Source organism: Anarhichas minor, unplaced genomic scaffold (assembly GCF_050575085.1).
Source record: "Anarhichas minor isolate MPS153535 unplaced genomic scaffold, ASM5057508v1 ptg000047l, whole genome shotgun sequence".
Lineage (NCBI taxonomy): Eukaryota > Metazoa > Chordata > Actinopteri > Perciformes > Anarhichadidae > Anarhichas > Anarhichas minor.
Genome location: NW_027466493.1, coordinates 384,764 through 395,000, shown reverse-complemented (window position 1 = coordinate 395,000; position 10,237 = coordinate 384,764). Strand labels below are relative to the sequence as shown.

General features: G+C 44.4%; 1 protein-coding gene across 1 annotated transcript in view; it reads right to left on the bottom strand.

Moving 5' to 3' along the window:
- The window catches only part of LOC142971564 (rho guanine nucleotide exchange factor TIAM2-like), an 18,694-nt gene extending 8,871 nt beyond the window's left edge, over positions 1–9,823 (bottom strand). Inside the window, 11 exon segments of the mRNA XM_076112132.1 lie at positions 251–412; positions 661–750; positions 1,250–1,322; positions 1,578–1,631; positions 5,500–5,575; positions 5,577–5,632; positions 5,772–5,957; positions 6,206–6,430; positions 6,660–6,835; positions 7,521–7,992; positions 8,777–9,823. Coding sequence (XP_075968247.1) covers positions 251–412; positions 661–750; positions 1,250–1,322; positions 1,578–1,631; positions 5,500–5,575; positions 5,577–5,632; positions 5,772–5,957; positions 6,206–6,430; positions 6,660–6,835; positions 7,521–7,992; positions 8,777–9,823 — 2,617 coding nt within the window.
- Between the last annotated feature and the right edge of the window lie 414 nt (positions 9,824–10,237).

The window sequence follows — 10,237 nt, the reverse complement described above, 5'->3', positions numbered from 1 at the left end:
GTCGCCGTTAATTAATTAATGCGTTAACGTGAAATTAACGCGTTAACTTGCCCAGCACTAAATATTATATATACTAATATACTAATATATATTATAATATAATATAATATATGTATATATAATAAAATACACTAATATACACAAATTTGCAGTTGGGTTCAGGCCCTGCAGGGAAACTGTAGCTCCTGTATGAAATACTGGTTTAATGTGGACTGTAACAGTTCAGCTGCTGGATCTGGTCCTGACGTACCGGTGCTGGTCCAGGTCTGGAGGTCTGGGGGGGTGGGCTCCTGGTCCCTCTGGAGCAGCAGCTGGAGCTTCTGGTGGCTGAAGAGACTCTGCATGAGGTCCAGGTCCAGTCCAGACACGCCGGCCCTGTTCACCGCCAGGACCTGGTCTCCCGCCCTGAGGCCTGATGGGAAACACGTTATGAAAGAAAATATGAGGTCACATGGTTCAACAGGAAGTCTGTGTCCGCTCATCCTTCACAATAAAGCTCCATTGGTGCTGTGAACTTTGGCTGCAGTTTGACCAAAGAAGAAGAAGAAGAAGAAGAAGAAGAAGGAGGAGGAGGAGGAGGAGGAGAAGAAACGTTGATGTGTTCATGTTGACCATGAGCACTGGTAATAAAGCGTACTGTCTCTTTAAACAGGTTCACACCTTCTCTGGCAGACTGTCCCAGCGGGTCGACCTCGCTGACGTAGACGACACTTTTACCGACTCCGTCCACGAGACCCGTCACCGCGAAACCTGAACCATCAAAACACACTCTTCATTATTCTAATGCTCAAACAAATCAAACACAAGACATCCGACGCATACGTCTTACAGAACATTCTAGTTAGAAATAAAGGATTCAATAATATTGATTTAGTTAAAAAAGAGCATTCATTTGTCTGGGTTTCAGTGGGGAATTATTGTACTATTATTGTACTATTATTGTGCTATTATTGAACTATTATTGCATGTATTTTATTTTATTTATTTTATTCATTATTTTATTTATTATTTATTTTATTATTTTACTTATTATTTCCTTTATTATTTTACTTATTATTTTATTTATTATTATATGTATTATTTTACTTATTATTTATTTTATTATTTTACTTATTATTTCCTTTATTATTTTACTTATTATTTCCTTTATTATTTTATTTATTATTTAGTTTATTATTTTATGTATTATGTTATTTATTATTATATGTATTATTTTACTTATTATTTATTTTACGTATTATTTTCTCACCGAAGTCTTTCGCAGCGTCGAGTCGACAGACGTTCAAAGTGAAAACATCTGGAAGCTTCAGCTCATCACAAACCTGAAGAACCAGAGGAGACGATGAGTTCAGGTGCACGTGGACATTTGAAATAAACTCAGGTTATCATCTGATATTAAACTTTTACTCAGTTCATCAAAGATGTGAAAAAACACTCAAACTGACGTCACAGATCCTGAGCTTAAAAACAACGGTTATGGATTTATATCTTAATCACTGATCCTCATTAAAGCTAGAGATCTTATTAAAGACGAGTAGTTTGCATCAACATGCAGGTAAACGAGTCGGTGAACGCACCTGCAGAGCTGCAGGGCATCCTGCAGGGGGCGCCGCCTCCTTCTGCTTGAGTCTCTGCAGGAGGAAACACATTTTATTATTATTATTAGTTATCAACTGAAGGTTCAATTCAACACGAGCATCAAATAAAAACTCTTTTATTTCTCAGTTTAGTTAATTCGCTGAAATAACAGGAAGAACACATGATGCATTCAAGGACAGAACAAAATAATAGGATTAAAAATCTATTAAAAAATCTATTTATCAATGAAAGAAATAAAGACAATGAATAATGAATAAAGAAAATACAGAAAATTAAAATTACTTTAGTATTAAAAACATAAAAACTAAATGAAAATGAAATATTACAAATCAAACTTTCTAACGAGCACTTGAACGCATCAAACCAAGTCTGACTCTAAAATAAAGACTTTAAGGTTTCCACCTGTGAAAAATACCGGTTCGTGATTGGCTGAAAGGTGTTTAGTACCACAGATCAACAAGGAGGAGGAAGAGGAGGAGGAAGAAGAGAGGGGGGGGGGGGGAAAGGAGGAAGAGAAAATATGATGAAGCGTCAGAGAGAGACGAGAACAGAAACTGAGAAGATGTAAATGAAAACCAGTTAAAAGTCAAAACAGCAGAACGCCGGAGGAGATGGACGAGGAGGCGCCACGTTGAGAGGAGGACGAGGAAAGGAAGGAGGTTAAAAGAGGAGCAGAGGAGTTGAAGAGAAGAAGAGGAGAGGAGGTGGAGGGAGTCATTTTCTACCTCTTCAGAGGGATTAACAGAGAGGGACAAAGGAATTCTGGGAGAATAAAAGGCTGTGAGACCTTTTAATACTCCTCCTCCTCCTCCTCCTCCTCCTCACAGATCAGCAGGCTGCTATGAAACAGCTGTCTCTCTAACCAAACACTGTCTGAATAAAGACAACTAGGAGGACAAAGGGAGCAGACCTTTGTCCTCCTCTCTGTTCTCCTCCTCTCTCTCTCCTCCTCTCTGCTCTCCTGCTCTCTCTCCTCCTCTCCTCCTCTCTCCTCCTCTGTTCTCCTCTCTCTCCTCCTCTCTCCTCCTCTCTGTTCTCCTCTCTGTTCTCCTCTCTCCTCTCTGTTCTCCTCCTCTCTGTTCTCCTCTCTCTCCTCCTCTCTCCTCCTCTCTGTTCTCCTCCTCTCTGTTCTCCTCTCTCCTCTCTGTTCTCCTCCTCTCTGTTCTCCTCTCTCTCCTCCTCTCTCCTCTCTGATTTACTGCTGTGTAGTTTTAGATCAACTGTAAACAAACCGTTCAGATGAACAGAAGTAGAAATGTTGTTATGTAAGGAGAGCTTCTCTCATAACATCTGGACTTCATTCTCTAAATGTGAAGAACGTCTCAACATGACGACGAGTCGTAGCTTTAGGAGAATACGTTTTATTCTGAAAATACAGCAATGATTTAAAGTTTATGACAATAAATCATAATTCTATTTAAAGCAGATCAGTCGATTAGAAATGTTGATGTTCCATGAAAATAAACTGAGAAGAAAGAAGTAACACACACACACACACACACACACACACACACACACACACACACACACACACACACACACACACACACACACACAGTCTTTATTTAAACTGAATTAAAAACGATCTGTCGAGGAAAAAACAAACAAACTTTGATTCTAAATTGTGTTCCGTATCAAAACCTAAATTAGCCGCAGGGCATCATGGGAAAAAAAGAGGTGGTTGAGCTGAGCTGAAATGACAGGTTTGATGCAGTCGGAGCGGTAATCAGAGCGGAGTCAGTCTGGAGTCTGAAACCACGGACAGACAGTAAACACATCATCAACACTCCTTATAAGGAAACGACTCAGTTTGTTTGGTTTCTTTTGTTGTCGTTGTTGTTTGTTTACTGTTTTTTTCCTTGTTTTGTGAATATTTGAACACGTTGTTCAGGACAAAATCAAATCTTAATTGAAAAAAGAAAAAGGTATTTCTACATGTTTATATTGTGTTTATATTGTGTCCTGATGAACAGCAGATTAAATGAACGGTGAGTCACATAATGAGAACCTTCTTACTGTAACAATCCGTGACTGATGTTTGTCTCTAAATGAAGTCCACATGTCCTTCAGAGACCAGATTGTCTCTGGGGGTTGGGACTGCCCGGAAACCTAAACCAGGTCCAGCTCCCACGATCAGACCTGTGAGGTCTCAGAGCTGCTCTGAACGGCAGGAATCTGAGACACTGATGTAGATCAGTCTGTTTGAGTCCTCATGACAAAACATGTTTACGTTCCTGCAAACCACGGATACATTCAGTGCTGATGATTCCAAAATCATGTTTCATAAATATGTTTCATATCAGCCTCATATCCCACAGAAACACCTGGTCGTTGTGAAACGAACAAAACTACTTGGTTCAGGAAAGATCATGGTTTGAGTTAAAATATTAACGCGACAACGTAACGTAACAACGTAAAGTAACAACACAATATAACGCAACAACGTAAAGTAACAACACAATATAACGCAACAATGTAAAGTAACAACACAATGTAACGCAACAACGTTTATATAGTTTCACACAGGACACTAACATCGGTCTGCTGGGTGAAGTCCTGTGTTTGTTCGACCAACCAGCTCTTCTGACTGAATGTAAAAATGTCAACATTTAACCTATTCGTGGTTTGCAAAAACGCACAATAGCAAAAACAATTCCAGACAGCTGAGCTGAAATATAATGAAGAGAAACAAAACCAGCAAACCTGCATCCAAAATATGATATTCATCATAAAATCATGTTTTAGGATCCCTTCAAGGTAAACACTGTATTAGCTCACACTGCCAATAGTGGTCCGCCGGCAGAAGACATGCTAACACGTTAGCTTTAGTGCTAAGCTAGCTCACATTCAAAGTCGTAGCTGCCTGTTGAGAGTCACAGTTAGCCAGACGGTGTATCTCTGTACACTAAGAGTTACTAGAGTTACTTATTGATGTTGGATTGATGTGTTTTATTTCACTTATTAATCAGGAAACCAAATCAGCCAAAAATACGAGATAAAATAGTAAAAGCTACCTCTCAGGTTTGTACAAAAATTGGGTTTTTCATTTTAAGAAAAAGCAGAGATATTCTCCAACTGGTGACGTTCCACTTTGCTCACTGAGCTCTCTGATTGGTCGGTTTTCCTCGTACTTTCCCGTCTAATGTGGACCAAAGATTCTTCCCACAGTAACGTGAGCTGAGTTCACTCAGAGTATCAACAGATGACACGTGTTCAAGTGTTACAGCATCCGTCCGTCAAAACACGAAGCCAAAATAAACCAGAGACATTTCTATCCTCCTCTGGTTTCAGCCCCGAAAATAGCTCCGCTGTTTATCAAGAGGGGGCCCTTCAGGAGCCGAGCATGATGGGAACTTCTTTTAAAGACGCCTTTTCTTTTTTATAGCTGGAGCAGAAACAGCTGGAAGGAAACCGTTTAACTGCAAGATTTCAACCAGCAGCTGTTTAGAGTGACCAATCAGCTGGCAGCATTTAGAGCATGACATCACTCTCAAAACTCCTGAAGTCTTTTTAAAAAAACAACAATGTTTGAGTCCTAACATTGTTCAGAACATCTGCCATTTTTTGAAAGTTTTGAAAGATGCATCAACGTGACAACGTATCAACGCACCGCGCCAACGTATCGCCGCGCCAACGCCACGCCAACGCGCCAACGGAACGCCAGTCTCATTGTATCTCCATAGAAATGATTCAGTCATCAGCGTACGGGCGGACAAAACTAAATGTCTCTTAGAGGTGAAAACACCACGGTTACATTTTTAATTCAACAACAAACTGGAGACAAACAAACCACTGCAGCAGAACAGATGAAATAAACCTGAATAAATGAAGGACGGAGCTCATATTTAAAAGACCAAAACAAACCCAGAAAGTGACCACAGTGGTTGGCCGTGTTACTACCTGGGTCGTGGAGCGTCTGGCGTCCTTGCAGCGTCTCTTCAGTCCGTCCAGAGACCTCAGAGAGGACGGCAGCCCCCCCCCCCCTCAGAGTCCTGCAGCGCCGCCTCAGCGTCTCCTCGTCTCTGCTGCACACCTGAGGACACAGCACACGTCCAACATGAGTCTATATATGTTATTATTTATAATCATGAGGACACGACAGACGTCCAACATGAGTCTGGAGACAAGAGGATGGAGGTGCTGCTGTCTGCTGGTGGAGGCGTCGGTCTTACCAGAGCGTGGAAGGAGGACACGGAGAAGACCCCCAGGCGTCCCAGCATGCACTTGGAGGGCCGGCTGGCCACGGCCAGGAGGCTCTTGGGGTTCGGCAGCTCGCCGCCCTGCAGGCTGGACAGATAGCAGCGCAGCCGGAACAGATCCAGGTTCAGTTTCTCCAGGTTCTGCTCCCACTGCTGGATCTGAACCGCAGAACAAAACAGGGTCATGTATACATGTATTATTATTTATCATAACTATATATACATGTATTATTATTTATCATAACTATATATACATGTATTATTATTTATCATAACTATATATACATGTATTATTATTTATCATAACTATATATACATGTATTATTATTTATAATAAATATATATACATGTATTATTATTTATCAAGGTCATATATACATGTATTATTATTTATCCCAGCCACTGACCTGGCTCTCCACGGCCCTCCTGCTCTTCGTCTCCCTGATGACGGACAGCTGCAGCTCCGCCATCTTCTTCATCTTCCCGTCCACGTCGATGTGGTGCAGCAGTGAGCGGCTCCGGCAGCGAAGAAGGCGCAGTGTGTCCTCCTTACCTTGACGCCTCGCCAGCAGGGAGGCGCTCGCTGAGTGGATCGCTGTCACCCAGTTCTCCAGGTCGGTCTGGTTGGTGGCCTGGAGGGAGGGGGGGGGGGGGTAAAAGACAGTTCAGTTCAGTTCTGTAGTTCTGTCTGACGTTTCTACCAGCTGTCCTCCTCCTCCTCTTCCCCCTCCTCCTCCTCTTCTTACCCCTCCTCCTCTTCACTAGACTAAACTAGAGATTCTGGTTTGTTTGTGCGATGTTCTGACGGTGCGTTCAAGGACGCCTGAGATTGACACCAACAAAGACACAGGTGTGTCTCACCTGGAGCAGGTAGACGTCTCCGTGTCTGTTGCTGAGACAGAAGACGTTCTCTCTCTTCTGATGCTCGGGGACGGCCTGCACGATGCCGTCGTCGGCCATCAGAGCGTAGCGAGGAGAAAGCTCCGGCTCTCCGCCCACGATCCTCCCGTACGTCTCGTAAAACAGCAGAGAGCAACCTGAGGAGACAGAAGCATCGTCCATCGTCATCTCACTGGTTATATCCCAGTTCCTCTTTGTCTCCTTTAACTGGTAGAAACGCAGCTCCACGATACTAACATGAATATTATATGATCCGCTTTACTAGAGGAACTAAATAACATCAATATGTCAAACAACTTGTATTGTTTGACATATTCTAATGTTTCTTTATTAAGGCCATTGAGTTTAAGTTTTTAAGTTTAAGTGTTTAAATGTTTAGGTCTAAGTTTCCTGTTCCTCCAGGTGGAGGCAGTACCTCCAGTACCTCCAGTACCTCTCGTACCTCTCGTACCTCCCGTACCTCTCGTACCTCCCGTACCTCCAGTACCTCTCGTACCTCTCGTACCTCCCGTACCTCTCGTACCTCCCGTACCTCTCGTACCTCCCGTACCTCCAGTACCTCTCGTACCTCCCGTACCTCTCGTACCTCCCGTACCTCTCGTACCTCCAGTACCTCCAGTACCTCTCGTACCTCTCGTACCTCTCGTACCTCTCGTACCTCCCGTACCTCTCGTACCTCCCGTACCTCCAGTACCTCTCGTACCTCTCGTACCTCTCGTACCTCCCGTACCTCCCAGATCTCTCGTATCTCCAGTACCTCCCGTATCAGTACCTCCGTACCTCCCGTACCAGTACTTCCCGTACCTCCAGTACCTCCCGTACCTCTCAGAGTGACCCAGTAGCTTCTCCACCTGCGTCGAGCCACCAGCTCCAGCTTCCTGTCCTTACTGACGGTGATCAGAGCTTTGAAGGAGAGCCAGCCGGCCCGTCGCACCGCGCCCTGCTCCTCCTCACACAGGACGTCCAGCTGCTCGCCTCCTCCCACCTCCTCGTCTCCTTCCTCCACCTGTTCCTCCTCCTCTTCCTCCTCCTCCTCTTCCTCCTCCTCCTCCTCCTCCTCCTCTGTCCTCTCAGCTGTGCTGCTGCAGCCCGTCTTTAGCTCCTGCATGAAGCTTTCGTAGACGTTCTGCCGCTGGACGTCACTGCTCTGGTTCTGGTTCAGGCTCCTGGAGGAGCCACAGTGGGCTGGTGTGAACTGGTACTGGTTCAGGGTGTGGAGAGGGTTGGGGGACCACAAGGTGCTGCAGTCCGGCCGGTCAACGGAGACATCGGTGGTGTCGCTGCCGTTCGGCTCCTGAGGAAGAAACATCAACTCTTTTATTTATTGTTTGTTTAATGTTAATAATACAATAATACATATTATTATTATTATTAATAATATCAAACATAATATGAATAATATAACGTTTATTAATAATATTATGTCTAAAAATACCTAAATCACCTTGTTTATACAGTTAGTTTCTCTGAACTTGTTTCTCTGCTGTAGTCGTTTTTAAAGTGTTTATGAGTTTCTTTAACGAGCTGAATTTTACTCATTAAAGATAATTAGATGTTAATATGTTTAATTTAAATAAAACTACAGTAAAATAAAGAACCCTTAAAGTTCTCAAATCCTTCAAGTTAAACTACCTGGATATTTATGACTTCATGTACTACTACCATAAACTCTTACCACTACTATTAGTACTACTAGTATGTACTACTACCATAAACTCTGTGGAGGACAATTATATCCTAAATTAAAAATAATCGCTTCATTATAAAAAGTATTATATCATAATACTCCGCTAACTAAATGTTAAAAAACAGCAAACAGAGAAAAAGAAAATTGGATATTAAAATTGAAAATGGAATTTAATCTCCTGAAATGGAAAATAAAAAAATATCTGCGAGAAACTGGACAAAGAAAATTAACGATGGCTATTACTGTGAATCTAACACAAATACTGCTACAAGTACTTGTATTACTATTTCATGTATACAAAATATTTAAAAATAAATGAAATATGTTTTTATTGATGCATAAACTTCATCATGATTAAACGTATCGATCACGTGACGATCATGTGACTCACCTGGATCCTCCTCTTCTTCCTGCTCAGACTTCCGGTCCAGTCGCTGAGTCGGCGGATTCGGCTCTTCAGGAAGTCTTTGCGGCTGTTCTCGGCCCTGCGACAGGGAAGCGTCACGGAGGAGTAACGTTGCTCCACGCCTCCTCCTGACCCCTCCTCTTCCTGGATGACATCATCGGAGGAGGCGGTGGTGGTGGTCCGCTGCAGCGTGGCGTCCGGCGTGGTGGTGGGGAAGGCGGGCAGCGCGTTGTGGTAAACGCTGTCCAGCGAGGAGGAGGACAGCGACACCGGGTTGAAGTCTCTCAGGTCGGCCGGCAGGATCACCGAGTCTCCGATGCCGCTGTCCTCCGTTCGCCCGGAAGAGGAGCAGGTGTTGTAACCGCCGACGGCGGCGATGGCGACGGCGGCGATGGCGAAGTCGCCGGTGTCGGATCCAGGTGAGACGTCCACCTGGGCCGAGAAGACGGTGGTGGTGTTGTTGGCGGTCTCCTCGGTGAACCTGTTCGCCGCACTCTGCCCGCAGACAAACACGTTGTCGACCAGCTCGCCGCCGGTGCCCCACGGCGAGTCGTACCAGGAGCCGTCCGAGCTGAGCGAGCTGCCTTTACTGGTGCGGAGGGAGGGTTCGGTGACTGCGGTAGCGGTGGCGGGGAGGAGCCCCTTTGGCTCCTTGCAGACTCCTCTGGCGTTGGTGAACTCCACCCTCATGCTGCCGTCTTTGCCGAGCAGCACCTTTGGGCTGCCACTGCCGCTCTCCACGGACGTCCGCTCGCCGCCGCCCTCCACGAAGCCAAACTGGTTCCCTCTGAGGAACCTCTGAGGAGATCCGGCTCCTCCTCTGGTGGCTCTGGGCTCGTGGTGCCAGGAGGTGTACGGTGGGTCGGCGGCATGCTGGTTCAGGTAGCTCCTCCCCCGGCTCCTGCCGCTACCCTGGCTGCTCCTCCACCAGCTGCGAGCCGATGGCACCTCCTCCCTCCTGGAGGAGAACCTGAGCGAGCAGGAGGACTTGGCAGGAGAGACGAAGCCGCTGTGACTGTCTGTGTTTCCCATCGCAGCCTGAAGGAGGACAGACGGAGACGTGAACTGCTGAGAGAACTATTTCCATTCCTTTTGCATCATGTACTACTACCAAGAATACTTCTAACTCTACCACCAGGACCAGATTTTACCCCCATTACTTCTACTATCTGTGTATTGGGCCCAAATCCTCAATCCCTTTATACACAAGTCGTTTCATACCTCGATGAGGATATACATCACAATATATAGCATGTTTTCTGCTAATACAATAAATCCAATAAATAAATCCCATATTTAATGACCACATGTCAAATTATTGACATATAAATAGTACTTTCTCATTTAAGAACTTTAATGCAAAATAATCAGATTGTCTACTTGTTATTCTCTATTTAAACAACGTTGATTGTGAATCTCCATGAACGATATAATATCGTTCAAAGA